We start from the raw sequence: 19,295 nt of genomic DNA, 5'->3' as shown, positions 1-19,295 counted from the left end.
TATACTATAATGACAGGTTTTATAAAGATAGAGTTTGTAGAGATTTTTCTGTCCAATAAATCCACTGCTACTAGCTGATTTTTCATCCAAATAAGTTTGATTGACCAGGAGGTGTATTTACAACATCACACAATCAGACTGCCAGACACAGTGATATTGTTTTAAATGACAGAAATGGTGGCCAGAGCTAGGAAAAATTCATTGTGTAATAATCTTTATGTTTTATTAGCAAGCATGCAGATTACAATTTTTCTTGGACAGTAAATCCCAAAATCATATTTAAATTTTTCAGGACACTCAGTGAAAGATTGAGTCACGGGGTTGATATCACGAAGTCAGGTATTTATGCATCAAATCTTCTGTAATACATCCTTGATGAAGTCCTGATGGCTGCAGAGAGAGAACCAGCCCTCAATATTAAGTTATTCTGTCTCTTACTGTTTGCTACCTTTATATTGCTGCCCCAGCAAAGCACAGCACAGAAGATGGCACTGGCTATCACAGACTCCTACAACATCTCTAACACGTCGCTGCAGGTGTTGAAGGACAGTAGTCTCCTTAGAAAATACAGCCTGCTCTGTGATTTCCTGTAGATTGATGCTGCAACAACTGACCATTCCAGTTTATTGTCCAAGTGGACACTCAGGTATTTGTACTCCGAAACCAACTCAACCCCCTCGCCACATATAGAGAAAGGATTGACAGGGGCCCCTGACTCCCTGAAGTCCACCACCAGTTCTTTTGTTTTACTGATGTGGAGCTGGAGAGAATTGTGCTCACACAAATCTGTCCACCACTGACGGATACTCCCGCCCTGGCTACATCCTACAACAGCAGGCTCAGTGATCAAAAAACTGAAGGTGGCTAAATTGTACCTGAAGTCTAAGTTATACAGGGTGAAGGGAAAGGGAGATAGAACTGTCCCTTTGGGAGCACCTGTGCTGCAAGTCACAGTGTCAGAGACACAATTCTGCAGGCGGACGTACTAGGGTCAGTCAGTGAGGTAGTCCATGATCCAGGCAACCATGGGAGTATCAACAAGCATGCTCTTAATTTTTTTACCCTAGGAGGACAGGCTGGCTTGTCCAGGTGGGTGTAGATGTGGTGTAGCAGGGGGATAACGGCTTCCTCCACCCCCAGTTGGGGCTAATGAGCAAACTGGAGGGAGTCCAGAGATGGTTTCACCAAAAGCCTGAGGAAGTCTAGGACCAGCCTCTCCACCACTTTCATGATGTGGGAGGTTAGAGCCACAGGTCTGTAGTCACTGAGGACACTGAGGCGGTCACTTTTCGGTACTGGTACCATTACAAGATCTACTGAAAACACTCAATACATTTTCTCCTACTGACACAACTAGCTTAACATCTGGATCATGTTCAGTTTATCACCTGCACCATCACTCCACAAGTAGAGTCCTGAGTCTTGTTTTTTTTTTTTTTTTCTTATAATAAATAATTCAAATTTATTAGTATGTTATAGTTCGACAGCCTAGAAATGGCGTTTACATGTTTCACACAAACTTTTATTCACTGTAACACAGTATTTTGATAAATCATAAAGATATTGTCATATGACTTTTTATGTCTTTTTGTTTTAAGTGAGTAGGAACACTCTACTAAACTGGAGCAAATCTGTGTGTGTGGCCTCTAGTGGACAAAGGGAACTTAAGAGCTGTATTTTTGAATGTGAGAGAGAACTTTTACAGTCAAATGCTCCTAATGAACCTGGAACCTACTTGATTTTTCATCATCAGCATAGTTAGGATTTTCTAAGTGTGCAACACCCTGTATACAGTTCTTGAATCAGTAAGGAGTCCTTATCCATCAAATCAGGAAAGGTTTGTGAAACCAAACAGTTTATTTTATTAGGTTTAAAGGAGTAAAAATGCAAAGATGATTGCGTGCTCTGACGGTTGCTCCAAACAATATGATCAAAATGGGTCAATAATGCTTGTCTCTTTGAAGGTCGCCCATATATAAGATGTTGCACTTCAATACAAGCTGAAGTTTTAAATGACATTTGTTACATATAGTTACAAATGTTGAACCATTGAAATATTTATTTTGTGTAAATATAAAGTGCCAAAAAGGTGTACCTAATGAAGTGGCCAGTGAGTGTATATATACAGCATGTTAGAGTAAATGAATGCAATAAATAAATAGCGCACACAAAAATTCTAATCAAAAGCCAGTCTACAAAGATGTTTTTTAAGTTTGCATTTAAAAACATCAACACTTACAGTTGTTCAAAGATTGCATAGCTCCCAATCCTTGATTTGGAAATTGAAAATTAAATTCCTTTTCCAAATATTAAACACATGTTGAATTTCACATCTTCACACAAGTTTAGTTCTGTGCTTGTGTAGGTAAATGAAGATGTGTATATGTATATGAGAACTTTCCTAATGGTTTAGTCAAAATCAGTTTTAACCATATTTATTTACTTAGAGGCAAAAAACCACATACATAAATACATTTTATTGGTTCAATTTTGTTAAACAAACAAACAAACACCATTGTGATTTTCAGCTCTAAAGATTTATTTGACATGATTTTGTCCATTGACAGCAGGTAGCGCTAATGTTGCATGACCGCAGCAACAACTCCAACGAAGAAGAAGGATCATAGCAACGATGAAACAAAGATGGCGGCTTCAACTGCTCAACTCTGGTTGTTTTTATACATTCTGTCTATTTTTCTGGCTTGTGCTGTCATTTCTTCTTCTGCAAATGTAACAAGCTACCAAACTAATAAGACTGGGTTCATTGACCACAGCATCACATATAACAATGATGGCAGTTACACTACAGAGCCTACAGAGTCTGGAGTGATTACCCAGACACCGCGGGCCGCAGAGGAGTCTCTTCCACCAGCGCCACCAGCTGAGCCCCTGCCCGTCTCCGGCCGCTTGCTCACTCCTCTCGCCAAAGGTAAATAGCTGTAACCTTAATATTGCCGAACGGTTGCTGTTTTTTGTTTGAAACTCCTAACTATTAGATGTAGTGCGGTAGTAGTCGCTTCTAAGTTGCAGTAGGACATGAGACACACACACAGACACATAAAGTAACGTATTATTGACACTTAACATTAGTCTCACTGAGGTCATATCTGCATCACTAAGCCCATGAAGTGGAGGTGGGTTTCTTAAAATTTGACCTTTCTCTGATATTTGGAGACATTTTCGAACAGAACAAGCTGAACATTGGTGTGTGTGTGTGTGTGTGTGTGTGTGTGTGTGTGTGTGTGTGTGTGTGTGTGTGTGTGTGTGTGTGTGTGTGTGGGTGTCAGTTGACAGCTTGTGTCCCTGTGATGAGCACACCGGTGTGTGTGACATCAACTGCTGCTGTGACAGAGAGTGTGGTGAGGAGGTGGCTCTTTTCACTGACTGCTCAGTGCCCACTGTCAGGCAAGTATTCTATCAGACAATATCACAGCCACTGTGGTTCAGTTTGCAGTCACAGCTATGTAATATTGGAAGTAAAAATACGTGTAATATGGAAACCACCTGCTGTGGCTTTTCAGGCTAATTATTTGCTTAAAAGAAGAAAATTAGAAACATTTTATTTTAAAATCTAATAAAACTTACTGTTTAAATGATGACCTAAGCATGTCAGTAGGTATAGGAACAGTATAGGACATTTTACATAATGTATAAAGGCTGTTGATCAGGTAGAAAGTACTACTCCTCTGTTAGAGAAGACAAAGCTGTAGGAGAAAAGGTGACTGTCACATGTCTCTTTTGTTGTACTGATGGAATTAATCTAAGAAAGGCAACTGTTTGACAATTTAATTTTACTCATCTTCTTGTACTCAAAATTTGAAACAGTGTTTATTCTCTAGGCATTATTACGTATACGTTTTATTTGTGATGTTTAAAAAGTACAATTTGATTGAATGAAACACACAAAACTATTTCTGAACCCTGAGTAGGACTTTTCTAGCCAGTGTACACTTTGTGTACAAGGTCATCCATGGTGTTCGATTCTGTGTTTACAGTGGCGACAAGCAGCTTTGCAGTCGTGATGTGGCATCTTACACTTTAGAGAGTACAGCTGGGGGCTACTCAGTACTAAAGTCATCTTTCCTGAAGGAGACAAGTTATGACATTTTCTGCATTCAGTCAAAGAACCGTAAGTCATAACAGTAGGTAATAATGCTACTAATAAAAGTAGTAATTTGATTGGGTCTTTATGCTGAATTTGATTGTTGATCAGTATCATAATTATAGCCATTTTGTAGGCTGATGTGACCTATATGCTTTATTCTCCATTTTTTTCTCATTTACAAGTTATTTTGTATTTCTAGGTGTCGATATATCATCGCATCCCTCACCTGCTCTGCCAACTGACAGCAACTTTGAATCACTATTTAAACAATTTACCACCTTTAGTTTTGACTCAAAGACAAACAATGGTCAGGTGTCCAGTGCAGGCCTCCAGGCCTCATCAGGATACGAGGTATGCTTGTTTCAAGGCAGTAACTTTTAATTGGGCTCTGTGGTTTTAAAAAAATCTACTTTACAACAGAATGATATGTTTATGTCTACTGATGATTTTCAGTATGGGGATGTCATGGTTACCGCAGGGGAACATGGACAGAAGAGGGTGTTCTGGCTGCCTGCACCTGGTGTCACTGCTGACTGTGTGGACACCAGCCCTGCAGGTACCCATTAGTCTTAGTCTGCTTGGAACACCACTGTGGCTGTTATGTAATAATAGACAACAATCTGATTTAGTCATGTGAATAATGTTAACTACGTTAACTGTGGGGGTATTTAGAAGAAAGACCATCCCTAGAGATAGAAATATGAGTGACAAATACACAACTTATTTCATCCTTCATTACTGATTACTTTTAACAACACATCTGTTGAAAATGGAGATTACTACAGGAGCTGCTGTGGTTATCCATAGATAGGTTTGATTGACGACTACAATAGTATGTAATAGTAAGTCTTTGTACAAAGATGGTACAAAGTGCAACACAAATAAAAGTAAAAGGTGTTAAAGACTGATCAGTCTGAATTATGCACTCCAACATCACCATTTACTGTTGTAGTGATGATTGTTCAGAAATAAAGAGAAAATCTTTGATTTTGTTTTATGTTATTGCCAATATTTCGTAATCTTGTGTGTCAGTAAAATTATAAGTAATAAGTAAAGAATATTTTGACATAAGCTTCTTTATCATCGTATTTGTATATACATTTTTATTTTAGACATGCTTAAAAGGTTTTATAAAAGTAATATTTTCATATTTAATGAGCTTTTGCCTTAGTTATCCCCATTTGTCTCAACAGCTTTCCTGAAGGATCAGAGCAGCCAGTGTTCCCGGCGTCTGGTCCTGGATCAGAGCTGCAGCGCTCTGCCAGCCTTAAACATGGACACCTACAGTAACATCCAGTTGTTTGCTGTAAGCTTCACATTTTCTCTGCCTCACACTGCTTGTGGAATCTTCTTTCAAACACTCTGTAATTCTAAAATATGAGTGAAAGTGAATACACTGCAGGATGTAAGGTACATCTGCCTTTTGTGAGTTCCTTGACTTAATGGAAATGCAATACTTTATAACCACAGTGCTTTTTTATGTGTTGTCATTACAAATACAGTAGGCTGTATTTTCGCTGGCTTCTATAGAAAGAAACTGTTATTATGTTTTAAAGGTTTTAAGCTAAATCTTGTCTACTCTACAGGGGAAGAATGCAGATGCTGCTGTAAGTATTCCTATTCTTTGGGTGTAACTCTAAAAGTAGGTTCATTAGTTGATCAACTGTTTATGGAATTCTCTTATTCCAACATCTTAATTCAAGCTATGATACGCAGCTTTAGCTATCAATAGCATGAGACTTGAAATTGATCCACTCTGTTTCACCCAGCCTTACCTTCCAGTCCCCACTTTGCAAAGCCCTACAGGTATTAGTCATTATAAACTTATAATACATAAAAGTTGTGGGTCTTCCTGGTCACATGTCAAAGCTTTCTTTGGGTAGGGACTGAAACCCCTGTAGAAGAATTAATGTTAAAATGTCTAATGACAATTTCTCACGGGGTTCAATAAAGTACATAAAAATCAAATCACAATGTAAAGTTCACTCTATTGCTCCTGGTTCCACTATATTATATTTTTTTTATTATTCTAGACAAAATTTAGTAATTTTTTTCCAATTGACCAATCTGTAATACATCAGTTGTGAACACAGTGACACTCCCAAACTACAAGGCAACATCCCATTCTAGAAAGAGCCTGGGCCATTGAAGCACTTATTAGCTAGTATAAGTAAAAGTTGTGGTTCTGTTAATTCTTTGGAGCTGAAACATTAAAATGGCTAAAACCTGTTGGTTCGAATGGGAGGATAGAGGAACACTTGACAAATGGCCTGACAGAGCTGTGAGACAGGTGGCAGTACTGGTCAGCAAAGATGGGGAAGAGAGTAGAGGGTGTGAGTAAAGTTTCAAATGTACTTTTGGAATTTGTTGCCGTTTAAATTAAATGACTTGCTGTTTTGTGTTTTTCTTAGTACATGTAGTTCTTTAAAACACATGTAAAGTTAAAAAAAAAAGCTGTACGCTGTAATATGTATATACAACCATAGTCATAATATATGTCTTCCCACTACTGACATTTGTCTTAACAAGGACCTCAATAATAAAGATTATTAGGTTGTTATGTTCAATCACATGTCGCTCATCAGCAGGAGGTGTTACTGTTGTGATATTGTAAAATTGTGATAAAATGTAAAATCGAGTGTATTAAAGTGCATGTTAAAAAAATGTTCGTGCCATCACAACCTCTGCGCAACCAGGACATTTTGAAAGACATTGTACAATGCTTTTATGTACAGCTCTCAAAAACATGTCTCCTTACAACATGCCACATAGTGCAGTATGTTAGCACAGACAATACTTTGAGGTTAAATGCTGCAATGCGAGGAAAAAAAATGACATCTCTCAGTTTTCTGTTCTGTTCCCTTGAAGAAGGAAGTAATCTGCTATTTTCGTTTTTGCATTTTCCTGCACATCGTTTTTTTACTGAGTCGTCTGCACAGCATTTAAAAATGTTTTAGCTTATTTTCCCTATAGTGCACATATTTGTGCAACTAAGCAAGACTGAGATATGCACTCAATCACTATGTGTGCTTTTATTAAGTGAAAAGGTTGGGATTTGTGGGTTAAAGCAAAGTAAAAACACTGGGTTCACCCTTTAAAGTTCAAAATGTAAGTCTAAACAAATTTAAATGAAGGACAGGGTTAATTAGAAATGTTGGACTGATTATCTGTTTTCCTTGTGTTGTTGGAGGTTCTTCCTGTGGAGATCGCTTTACTTACCCTGCAGTCTATAGATGGGACTCAGACTGAGTTGAAGATTGGTGGAGGAGAAATCTTCAGTCCTGTTCTACTGAATCCAGATCTCTGTGCTAATGTGGTGCTGAAGGTGAGTCGACCACTATACTTCTATAGTGTAATACGTAGAGGTTTTGATCAAAAACTTCCAAAAGCCACATTGTTTAGTCTCATATTCTTCAGGTTTTATTGTCGAAAATTAGTGAATTAATAATGTGTATTGTTGATGTCTTTGTCAAGGGTCGGGTTGTGTAAAGTTGGGAGGCCGCATTATTCTGAGTGGTGAATTTCCTCTTCATACATTTTAGGGGGCAGAATATTAGAAAACCATTCTGAATGTAATTCAGCCATGGGAAACCACCACCACCACTAACTATGACCTCAAAACTAAAACATATAATTAAATCAAGTTTTGTTTAACAAGTTCAATAACATCTGAACATTAAAAGCATTATAAAGGTTGATATTGTGGCACAACAGGTATACTGCATTACATTTCACCTAATACACCTTATAAAGTGGACAATGAGGTGTACAGTAACAACTACAAGTATAGCGAAAATTGTGGACATTATTTAATCTTCTGGTCCAATCAGAAATGTTGTCTCTTCAGGTTGACTATGTAATGAAGTACAACCCTGCTGGGGAGATTGTCAATGTGACAGTGTCTATGGTGCTTGGATTTGTCCATGGAGCAACACAGTTCCTGAAACAGGAGTTTCAAATCGCCTTTGTTCAGGTATTGTCATTGTTCATCATTTACTGTGTGTTATGCACCGAAGAGGTGTGTTTTTCTAGATGAGGAAATCTCAACACTACTGTTTTACAGTTTGAACTTAACATTAATCAGCTAACAATATTACCACTTACAGTAGCACTTTTATGAAGCCATCCACATACATGAAAATATGTTCTTCTGGAGACTAACTGTGAATTCTATACCGACTTGTGTGTTTAATGGCAGGATGGTGTGGAGGGGACTGTCCATTACAGTGGAAATCCAGGCTATGTGGTTGGACTCCCACTTGTGTCTGGAACAAGAACAGCAGAATATCCTTTACTTCCCTGATTGATTCCCCTCGATTCCCTAATTTAAAAACAGTGTCCATTAGTATCAAAACTAACATTTTCATAATGTCCTAGAAAAGCAGTAGTAAGAGGTTTAGGACAGGGATCTCCAACACGGTGCTCGTGAGAACACTTTCCAAGTAGCTTGCTGAAGGGTAATGAATTCTACATAAAATTTAAAACTTTATTAGTCAAATTTGATTGGTCACTGGCCAAACCACCTTACTTGTCCCTTCAGGGGTTGCCACAGTGGAACATGTGCCACATGTTGATTTGGCACGTGTTTTTACACTGCAACCTTCTCATTTTTATCCGGGCTCAGGAACGGCATCAAGGCTGCCCTTTGTCGCTGGGTGGGGCGGAAATCGAACCCTACCCAATGCTCTTACCACTGAACCACCAGGCCCCCTAAACTAGCTTACTTGTATATACAATCAAGTATCATGCCCCTTCTTACACAAAGTGATTTATTTGACAATTAGTTGTCAATCGAACAGTGTGCTGCTGTCAAGCTTGATGGGCCAGTGGTGATCAGTGTTGCTACTTAGTGACTTTGTCATTACATTTAGCGAGTATTCAGATCCCTTAAGAGACTCTTTCTGGTGCTCTTGAAAACGCAGACGTGAAAGCACATATGGTTTTGACTCTTCGCAACGACTCCTCCCACGTCCCAAAGCACTCACAGCTCGGCCCGGTCCGCAGTTTTGTAAAGGTTCAGGAAAACAGCCTGTGAGTTTGTTTGGGTTGATAAAAGCAATGAGAATAAAATGTTATAAACCATGAGTAGCTCTACCCCCCATATTCGGGGGGAAAAGGTTGGAGACCCTTCGTCTAGGATCTTTCCTTAGCACACTTCTTCACTGGAATTGTAAGAAGCATAAACCCCAGAGACACACTGTCTCTTCTTCAGAGTGGTGAGAATCAGGACTGTCTCCATGGTCCACATGAGCGTTCCCCTGTCCTGTTTGGTCTGGACTCTGTGTCTGGTTGCACATTAAGGCACGGCTTAATGATTTCTATGGAATGGCATTTCTTTTTTGTTCTAAGAATCATTGGATTTTGACTTGTCTTGTTTCTGCAGACTTGAAGATGCTGAAAACTGCTCCATTGTCTCCCAGGTGCTTTTGGATGTCCTGAGGGGCCCAAACTACCCTCAGTATGTGGCGTCCTTTGGAAACTCCCCCTTAGGCAGTCCACTGGACTGGTTGCAAATACAGAACACGTTTATTCCGAAGGTGAGCATGGAAAAAAAATGGAACAGCATTTGCTTTTTCTGTACACTGAAGACATTTGAGTTTAAGGACAAGAGCTGAGTATGAGACAAAAGTTCACATTTTCAGTATTTACATCTAGGTATGTAACAACACAGTATCAAATCATCCAATTTTAAATAAGCAAAGAAGCTGAAATTTTAAGTAAATGAAGAAAAATGTTGCGTATAACGTTTACTAAAATGTTTGGTCGCACATCCCGTATTTGCTGTAGCTGCATCAAGCCTGTGACTCATTGAAATTACCAGACTGATGTTTTCCTTCTTTTGATGCTTTTCAAGGCTTTTTCTTTATCCCCCTTCACTTGTTTGTTTTGAGAACTTTTCTCCTGTCAGCCTCCTCCACATCAGATCAAACATATTGAAATTTGGACAAGGGGTTGACTTTGGCAGTCTAAAACCTTCCACTTGTTTACTCTGGTAAAGTTTATTTTATTGACAGAATGCATCTGTACACCTCTAAATTCAGCCATCATGAATTTGAATTACTTTAAAAAGTATTCACTCCTCCATTTCATTACAACACGAAAATATGGTCGATTTAATTTGTTTTTTATTGACTACATGTCAAAGTTAAAACATCTCTAGAAATTAGGTCAATTAATTAAAAATATAAAACGCTAAATAGGTAAAGGTCTTTGTATTAAAGTCAGAATTTAGCAGATGTCGTACTTGCAGAAGTTCCGGCATTGAGTGTGTGGATAGGTTTTAATCAGCTTCAGACTGTTCAAGCTCTGTCAGGTTTCACAGGAATTATGAGTGTGCAGCCATTTTACAGTTAAGCCACTAACTCTCAGTTGGATTTAGGCCTGGGCTCAACCCTGTGACATCACATCAGGGATAAATGAGGAAGAGTATATTGTCTTACTCTGTTTATGTTTCAAGTGGCCACCACTATGCTATGTCTTTATGCCTGGGGTCATAGTATCGCTGGAAAACGAATGTTCAGCCAAGTCACAAATCTCTTACACACTTCAGAACGTGTTGCAGAAACACTTGCTCTTTCAGCGGGTGCTACATGAAAGCTTCCCAAGAGCATAAGGCCACCACTGCTATGCTTTACAGTGGGGATGGTGTGTTTGTTTTATTTAAACCTTCCAGTTGACTTAAGTCTCCCACATGCCTTCTGGTAAGTTTGCATGAGCTTTTCTCTCTTTGTCTCTATCCCATAAAGCTTCGACTGCTGAACCAAGCAACATGTGGCCTGTGTATGTCTCGTCCATCTCAACTGCTAAAGCTTGTAACTTCTTCAGAGGAGGTGTCTTTGTGGCCTCCCTCACTAGTCTCTAGGTAGTTAGAAACAAATTGCCTTATGATAGATTTAACTGTACTCCCTGAGATATGAAATGACTATGAAATGTTCTTGCTTCATCCCCTGAATTCTGCTTTTCAGTAACCTTTTCACAGAGTTGACTGGAGTCTTTATTGTGCAGATTTGGACAGGATACTGATTCACCACTTACAGCACTGCATTTATACTGCAATCCAATGCAACACTTTTGCTGCAGTTATGTGATCTTCATTTATGTAGTTGTGTATCTTACAAAACCATTTGGCTGCACCAGTGATTGTTTAGGTGAATTTAAGAGGCTTAATATGAGCAAAAAAAGAATATATACACTTAAAACGTGCCCAGCCTGCATGAGATTACAAGACAGACCTTTACACGTAAGAGAAAACAAAAATGAACCTGAAACAGATTACTGTGTTCACAAGTAATTACAATATACAATACTTGAATATGTTGATGGTAAAGATTGAACAAAAACTGAGCTATAACAAGTTTTACATGTAAACAAATTGTGTTAATTGGGGGCCTGGTGACTCAGTGATAGAACAGTGGGTTGGGATGCAGAGAGCCGCATGTAACAGTATATTTGATATGACAGATGCATGTAAACTACACAAATTACATGCATCTGTCGCATCAAATATACTGTTGTTTCCATAAACCATTTTCTGGAAAAGATTAACTTGAAGCTCATGTAAAAAGTATAGTAAAATAAAAATTCTTGTAATTATTTTTCTCAACTTTATCCAAATCACACAAAAGGTACTTTCTGTCTTCCTCAGAATGAAATCTTCCAGTTTTAAAGGCAATTCTTCTTCTTCAGTTTTCTCTTGGACATTTTTTTTTGACAGGGGTCCAGCTTTTCACCATGATTTAAAGAAAAGAAAGAAATTAGGAGAAAACTTACCAAGGGGTAGAAATTATTTTATTGGCACTGTATATAATCAATAATGATTGATGAGCCTGATGTCGGAAATGGACTCGTCTTGACGTCCAATACTTTTGGATTGGGACTGTATACATTTGTAATCCGTTTTGCTTTGTAGAATCTGTATATTTTATGACTTGAAAAAGTGTAATTTGTATTTTTCCTTAGATAACGATACTATAGTCATTTGTTGTTTTTCTAAAAATGTTAATTTTTTTTGCAGAACATTGGCTTAAAATACTGCTATTAGATTACCAACGCTATGTGAATGTACTGAAGCCAGTAAGCTTATAAATTGAAACTATATTGCATAACATGTATTTATACTGTGCATGCTGCTATATTTGAAATATACTGTATTAAGCAGCATAATGGAGTATGCTTGTCATTTGCAGGCAGGCCACAGTTGCGCCATCCCACTTTCACTTCATTTAGAAATTATGTGGACTCAATATGGATCCTTGATGAACCCCCAGCCTCAGATTGTGAGCATCAATGAAATTGTCCAGACCAACACAACCAGCCTGGTAAGAAGAACTGTTACTGTGTAATGTAAAGGTGCAATACAAATCTAACTGTACTGTATCAATGTTATTGTCCCACAGAGTCTGTTGTCTGGAGGCAGTAGCTTCCTGTCAATCAGAAGCTCAGTGGCCTTCATAGCAGCGTCTGCTCCTGCTCTTCCTGGTTTCAGAGCTACACCCACCATCAATGCCAAGCTACCCTTTGATTTCTTCTTCCCTTTTGTTTGATCCAGCAGCTTATTAACAGCCCATACAAGTTCCACTCACTAGTGTACAGTAACAGTTACCATACACTCTGGTGCAACCAGTATCTCTCTGTATATTGTGTGAATAATGTAAATAGGATGCTTTTGAGATTTATAATTTTGTAATAAATTATCTAAGGTTATTTGTTTATATCTTTTTTACAGACAGCAAACACAACTTATATATGTCACTTAGCAGATTAGAAATGTACTTTTATGTACAATATCACAGACTGATAAATGTTTCAGTTATACAAGCAAATTATGGCACTGGTTTTACAGCTTTGAAAAGAATTATTCAGTAGCATCTCAATATTTTATTCATTAGATAAATGTAGACTTTTGACTGATTTCCACCACTATGATGACAGGATAACTGGATATGTATGGCCACTGAAAAGATAATTTCTCCACAGGTAATGTAGTGACGCTAAACCTTCTGTAAACAAGTAGTGGTGATAATGAAATCAGGTCTGCAATAAAAGTTCATCGTGGAGTTTATGGTGTTAGAAATAAAAGCATTGTTGGAGGAAAAACAGCGATAAAACTGAGCAGTAGTCACACAGCCTTGGAGCTGATACGTTAGAAGTCTGCACCATGCTTCTTTAGCAGCGCCTGAAGTCTCTGGTTCTCTTGTTCCTATTATAGATTGAGACAGAGGAGTTTGTTGTTGAGCCTCAGTCAAAGCTTGAAAAAACACACACATTTTTTCCTCAAATTTTATAGATGTCTGTCCTACCTCTGCTGAGCTGCTATAGGACTAGAAACACTTGTTTTTACATTTTCCAAGATTTTGTGCAGAGAAGATAAATTATGCACCACCCCTCTGACTGCCTGTTAAAACTTTGGGGTCTAAAAATACTGAAATTATTTTATTTTTATGTAAAATGGTCAGTGTAGGGTAGTCCCCACAGGTTGCCAAAGTGTCCTACATTATAGCTATGACCTTGATAACGCAATTTATATTTGTATACAATTCCTTCATACAATATTATTCTCCTAAAAGAAATGTGTGTGTGTGTGTGTGTGTGTTTTTATATATATATATATATATATATATATATATATATATAAAAAATTTAAAACTATCTGTTCTTTCCAGCATAGTAAATCAAAACCTATATTATCTGAATTATTAAATGAAGCAGTTCAGTAATCACCAGTTTATCACAGTTCTGCTGTAGCTCCGAGGCTCTTTGAACAAGGTGGTCATAACTTTCCTTCAGTTTGTGGATCTTCTGGTCTGCGCGGTTCTTCACTGACACCAGAATACCTGCAAGACATGCGATGAGACGTGATCACCTCTGGATGAAGCATCTAAACGGGCCTCCTCCAAACTAGTAGACGCAAAGTAAATGATCCTGAGATCCTATCAAATATATTTATTATGTTTATGACAATAACATGATAATCAACAGTGGGGTAGTCGATCCCTGCGCTACTTGTTTTCCAACTAACCCTGCGTTACTCACTGCTGATTACCTGGATTAGGTGTGTTCAGTCAATGGCAAGTTGGAAGTGAACTTATCTTCCATCTACTTATTGACTGAACACACCAGGTTATCAACATTGTAGTGGAGGACTAGTTGGGAAAATTAGCAGGATTGAAAACCCCTGCACAAGTTTACCTTAATTTTAACATTTTGCTAATTTTTATCAAAGAAAAAGTGCAGCAGAAGGAAATTTCATTAGTTTTTATGAATTTTGTTTTTAGGTCATAAACAAAAACGTTTGCAGTTTTGAACTGGTAATGTACACATTACATTACACATTCTGTAAACAGGACTGAATGAATCTTGTAGAGATATTCCAGTCAGGACCATACAAATGCTGGATCAACCAATGGTGCCACAGTATGTAAGAGCAAAAAATGAATATGCTTTTGTTACAATAGTGACACATTAAATATCACACTTTGAGAAATGCCAGATTTCACAAAAAGTGACAGCGGATTTTTTACAGTGTGACAAAACAAGATTATAAACTTCATGTGGGCACATTTTCTACCTAGGTGTTTGTATTGAAATGCATCTTATTACTGCTCTGTTATTTTGCCTGTGCAAACTGTTGTAACTCAGTGTTACTGACCGTTGATGATTCTGGCCACCCTCCACAGTCTCAACAGGATGAGGAGACCCATCCCATCGAAGGCATCCTCATGGAAAATGAAGACAACGTCCAACACAAAGGACACGACCACCACCAAACCATCAAAAACTTCAAACTTGTGGTGGAAGAACTCCAGGCGGTAAGCAAAAAGCTTACCAGCCAACTCCACCATGAAGAATGTGAGAAGAGCGAGGCTCAGGTAATGAAACACCTGTATCAACAAATCCCAGTTAGTCACAACACAGAAAGGTGTTAAGTGAAACTGTGGCTTTCCTTTGAGCAAGTAGACGAGTCTTTGTTATACCTCAGGAGCAATGTGGCCATGTTCCAACTGGATAACAGCTAGATCTATCAGCAGCTCCGCCAAAACAAAGATGGCATCCAGGATTACCAAACACACCACCAACACCTGAAAGCAGCATCAGCATCATTACCCAGCGTCCCACAGCACAGATACAAGTCTTTACTTTATGGCCTTTTACTCTGCTGGAACATTTTTCCCCAACCACTTTCTGACATTTTGGAAAAGTCACAGAACATACTTCGATATGAAAAGGCCAATGTCACAAACCTGGAACCGATCGGAGATATATAGTCTCTTCAGTGAATCCCTGAAGGTCAGTGTCGTAGGAAACTGTCCCGTGGCCTGGCTCAGTTCCTCGCTGACCTTGTGCAGCTCTTCTTCCTCCCACTGAACCGGGTGCTCATCGCCAACCGTGGTGAAATGCCTCAGGTACTGAGCCATGGCAGCAGCGGCTCAACAGAAGGAGAGGACCTCAACTCACCTCAAGGGGAAAAGTAGAAAGTTGATTTGAGTTCAAAAGGGGAGTCCAAAGTGGAACAGTGAGATTAAACAGATGTTTATTCACACAGCTTAACAAACGGCACCGTATTGTCTCTGATTGTGCTACTTGAGTTTTCTATACATTTAAGGATCTGAGTTTACTTCAGAGCCACTTCCACTTCTGCTTTGATGCAACATGTTACAGCAAGCAAACCGCCTCTGCCTGGGGTGAAAAGACCCCCCTCGCCCCTTCCCCCTTCGCCAAACTGTCACAATTCAAAGCAGAAGGCAACTCGTTCACAGTTATCAAATACAGAAATCTGCTGCTCGAATTCACTAATGGGCTCTGTGTGTCTGCTGACATGCACAAAAAATCTGATTAAACATTGATTTGGAGACATGACAGCAGGACCAAACTCCACTAATTTTTGGGTTCATTTTTCAGCTAAAAGGGCCTGGTTTGAACAAATTGAAGGGACATGAGGTTATAATATCAAAAGTGACTGCAGCCAAGATGAACAGTGTTTGCACAGTTGTAACTAAAACTCGTGATAAAAGACCCGTCTGCGTTTTTTTTTTTTTTTTTTTTTTTGCCAGCCAAGCACTTTTCCTGACAGTAACGTTCGCAGACTCTGCGCGTCTGGTTTGAGCTTATTGCTTTGTTTAAGAGCCGTAGTACCGGGTGTCAAAACTTACCTTGTTTTCCTCCACCTTGTCCTTTTTGCAGTTTTAATGCTCTTTTCACCGAAACTCTTGAGGACGAAGTTAAATTGACGCAGGAAAACTCCGCCTCCGCCTGCGATCCAGCCCCAGTTCTCTGTCGGGCCAAACTAGCGCAGAAAACTTGCAGGTTTTGGACGGTCTAGGCATAAACGTTCCCTTAGAACCTTATTACGTGATATAGAAACAAGAAAACCTATTAAAGCGCATCGAGCGTTCACGCTTCACTGAGTCCACTTCCTTAAATGCTTGGTTTTGTGCACAGACTGACCAGAAACTGGACCTGCAGCGGGACATTCTGTGCATCCGAACTATCGTGCTGTTTTATCAAGTAAATCATTCAGAGCCGCAGCTCGTACACTGATTTATTGAAGTGTGATGTTCTGATTGTGGAGCAGCTGATTAAGCTGGTTCCCTCAGTCATTGTCTGTGACCACGCTGACACCTACCGTCTGCATAATGCTTTACACACACGGTGGGAAAACCGGTCCAGCGATCAGCTGCAGCCTGAGCCCCGAGTGGTCGTTTGAATGTGGGACTGCTGCACTGGGTTCACACAGCACGAGACAGGTCTGCAGCTATACAGCAAGGTGCTGTTAGGCTGTGAGGGGAAACTGACCCACTTCTGATTCCGTCTCTTCTTGTGTATCTCGTAATGAACTGTTTCAAGATCTTCAAACTATCATGGAAAAAGGCCAACCTGAGCAAACACGATCGAAATTTGGAATAAGAATTGGTTTTACTGTCAAAAGTTGAACTGTTTGCAGTGTGAACCAAACATAGAACCTCTGGTGAAGCATGGAGGTGGTACTGTGATGTACATATGGAGGGAAACATGAATCCTGCTCTGTAACAGAGAATCCCGAGGATTCAGTTGCAAGACAATGATCCCAAACATACGAGTAAATAAAGGTAAAAAAAAAAAAAAAAAAAGGAAGAAGAAGAATCAACGGAAAGTTTTGGTGCGGCCTAGTCAAAGTGCAGACCTGAACTAGTTGGTAAGTTTAGGGGGTGAGTACTGCTTTAAATTGGTGATTTAGGTACTGGATAAACCCTGTGCTTCAAAAAATAGAATTCCCATTACAAATTTTTATTTTGTGTTTGCTCGGGTTGCGTTGTTTTGTCAGATGTAGTTTGAAGATCTGAAACCGTTTAGTCTGAGATGCACACAAAAGGAGATTATTCACCCAAGCCTGTGGTTTATGTAAATATATGAATGTCTGTGTTAAAATGTCTATTACTGTGAAGCACTGAGTCAAATCTACAACACTACAGCCTGTAAGGAATAAGTATTTTAGATTTGTCCTTCAAGTTTAAAAAGGAAAAATGGAGCGTTAAAGATGGATCCCATAATATCAAACTTACAAAATCAATTGTCACTTTGTTCAGATTTTTTTCAGATTAATCAAAGACATCAAAGAATCACTTTACTGGAGAAGTTAAACTGAACTAGTAAAACACAGTATTTGTCTGGTTTATCTTATCTCAATACTCAGTCAGCTTTTGTTAATCCTAATTTGTCTGTAGCATTAAGTGTTAAATGTGCATCTTTTGTTTTGTAGGTCCTTACACATTGCCAAGCTCTGCACACTCACCCCAACCGATTAAAGCCAATGACTGAGCCTGGTTCTGCTGGAGGTTCCTCCATTAAAGTGAGTTTTTCCTCTTTACATAAAGTTAAGACTATACAGGTATGTAGAGAAAACCCAACAAATCCCCCTTGAGCAGCACTAGTTGATGGTAAAGTGAATGACAATTCATTTAGTTGTGAATTAGTGCTATATAAATAAAGTTGAAATGAATTAAATGGATTTGAATCCCTTCAGGTAGCTGTAGTTATCAAATTGTATAATTATATAATAAATAACAATGCTAATAAAGTTACCAATTAAGAGGAAATCATTCCTCTTGTTCTGATTGGTCAGTAGGGTGAGCATCACTCTAAACATCTCTGCTAGTGCTGTTAAATAAGATTGTGTCATGGGAGGCATCCACATAACCTCTCAACATTAAGCTGATGCTGCAGCATATTTCTGAAATATGTTGCAAACTCTACTTAAAGTAATGAAGTATTTGTACTTTGTTACTTACCATCAGTGTAGATAAAACAAGGAGATATAAGGGGGTGCTTTTTACATGCACCTTCCTGCCAGATCTTAGGCTGACCTTTTTTTTTTGGATGTGCAGTGTTGCATGGTCTTGAATAATATGAACCTAATTATTAAATATGAATTTGACAAGAGCCTTTTTACAATTTACACACCCTCTCCTGCACATTGAAGCCACTGTAGCATCCTCAAAAAAACAACTGATGCTGAGGAAAAATCTGTCAGGGTTTGGGGCTGTACGATAACTCTGCTCTCCATAGTCACTATCCAGAGAACAGAATCCCCATTGAAGGAGATCTCAACAGACAAACTGCTATTTAGCATATGATTGTTTATGGCCGGCCTTTTGGTAAGATTCACTGTCCCAGCTACTATGGAAACAGGGCTGTCATCATCTGAACATTTTAAATAGCTTGCATGATGGATGTATGATTTCAATGTAGGCAGTATTTATAGTAATGATTCTGCATGTGAATCATAAAAATCCTTAACATCAAATTCTTGAACTGAGAAGCTGTTCTCGGGACAGTTGGAAATAGCCTCACAAGCAGAGAAACTTCAGTAACCGCTATAACACTCACTGTGATAGCTGTTACTGTGCTGCGTTCACTGACTCTCTTTAAGGCTTCTCTTCCTCATTTCTTCTTTCCGCGTCCTGCTAAGTCTGTCTGCTTAATGCACATGCTTGTCTTTTCTAATTCTGCCCTTAACCTTAACCTGTCCTCAATATGATAGCATCAAACTTAAAAAAAAAATTCTACTCAACTAGATAAAAACACATATTTGTCTTATGAGCCCCTACATAACAAGAGTAATTAGTTAAAGTCTTAGCTCTTTAATAATAACAATTTCACTCATCATGAAAAAACAAATATTTGAACTAAGGATTATTGTATTTTCTTTGATACA

The 19,295-nt window shown here is 38.7% G+C and overlaps 2 protein-coding genes across 3 annotated transcripts; one reads left to right on the top strand and one right to left on the bottom strand.

The window, feature by feature from the left end:
• Positions 1–2,609: 2,609 nt before the first annotated feature.
• tctn1 (tectonic family member 1) lies at positions 2,610–12,808 on the top strand. Of its 2 annotated transcripts, XM_067474827.1 has the most exons (14): positions 2,612–2,929; positions 3,288–3,405; positions 3,996–4,129; positions 4,305–4,456; positions 4,559–4,661; positions 5,299–5,411; positions 5,692–5,712; positions 7,296–7,430; positions 7,953–8,078; positions 8,304–8,389; positions 9,269–9,406; positions 9,489–9,642; positions 12,292–12,423; positions 12,502–12,808. In XM_067474827.1, exons 1-14 carry the CDS (start codon positions 2,644–2,646, stop codon positions 12,646–12,648), a joined length of 1,845 nt encoding a protein of 614 aa, XP_067330928.1. In that variant the 5' UTR covers positions 2,612–2,643; the 3' UTR covers positions 12,649–12,808. The 2 variants fall into 2 exon arrangements, with proteins under 2 accessions (XP_067330931.1, XP_067330928.1); XM_067474830.1 differs by lacking the exons at positions 12,292–12,423; positions 12,502–12,808 and adding an exon at positions 12,120–12,172 and having other exon boundaries at positions 2,610–2,929.
• A 36-nt stretch (positions 12,809–12,844) lies between these two features.
• Positions 12,845–16,459, bottom strand: hvcn1 (hydrogen voltage-gated channel 1). The gene is made up of 6 exons (XM_067474831.1): positions 16,255–16,459; positions 15,346–15,559; positions 15,079–15,183; positions 14,754–14,985; positions 13,826–13,938; positions 12,845–13,304 (listed from the first exon to the last, which is right to left on the bottom strand). The coding sequence occupies exons 2-6, from the start codon at positions 15,517–15,519 to the stop codon at positions 13,248–13,250; spliced, it is 681 nt and encodes a 226-aa protein (XP_067330932.1). The 5' UTR covers positions 15,520–15,559; positions 16,255–16,459; the 3' UTR covers positions 12,845–13,247.
• Positions 16,460–19,295: the final 2,836 nt, after the last annotated feature.

Source organism: Channa argus, chromosome 14 (genome assembly GCF_033026475.1).
Source record: "Channa argus isolate prfri chromosome 14, Channa argus male v1.0, whole genome shotgun sequence".
Classification (NCBI taxonomy): Eukaryota; Metazoa; Chordata; class Actinopteri; order Anabantiformes; family Channidae; genus Channa; species Channa argus.
The sequence above is the reverse complement of the archived record's forward strand: the minus strand, read 5'-3'. Positions and strand labels throughout refer to the sequence as shown.

Bases quoted from the DNA above. Each gene is read 5' to 3' on its own strand.
- tctn1 (XM_067474827.1), top strand. From the start codon at position 2,644: ATGGCGGCTTCAACTGCTCAACTCTGGTTGTTTTTATACATTCTGTCT. The intron at 5,412-5,691 runs GTAAGCTTCACA...TCTACTCTACAG, and splicing joins GTAACATCCAGTTGTTTGCT to GGGAAGAATGCAGATGCTGC. The intron at 8,390-9,268 runs ATATCCTTTACT...ACACTTCTTCAC, and splicing joins TCTGGAACAAGAACAGCAGA to TGGAATTGTAAGAAGCATAA.
- hvcn1 (XM_067474831.1), bottom strand. From the start codon at position 15,519: ATGGCTCAGTACCTGAGGCATTTCACCACGGTTGGCGATGAGCACCCG. The intron at 14,986-15,078 runs GTATAACAAAGA...TTGTTGATACAG, and splicing joins ATGGCCACATTGCTCCTGAG to GTGTTTCATTACCTGAGCCT. The intron at 13,305-13,825 runs GTGATTACTGAA...AATCTATAATAG, and splicing joins AGCAGAACTGTGATAAACTG to GAACAAGAGAACCAGAGACT.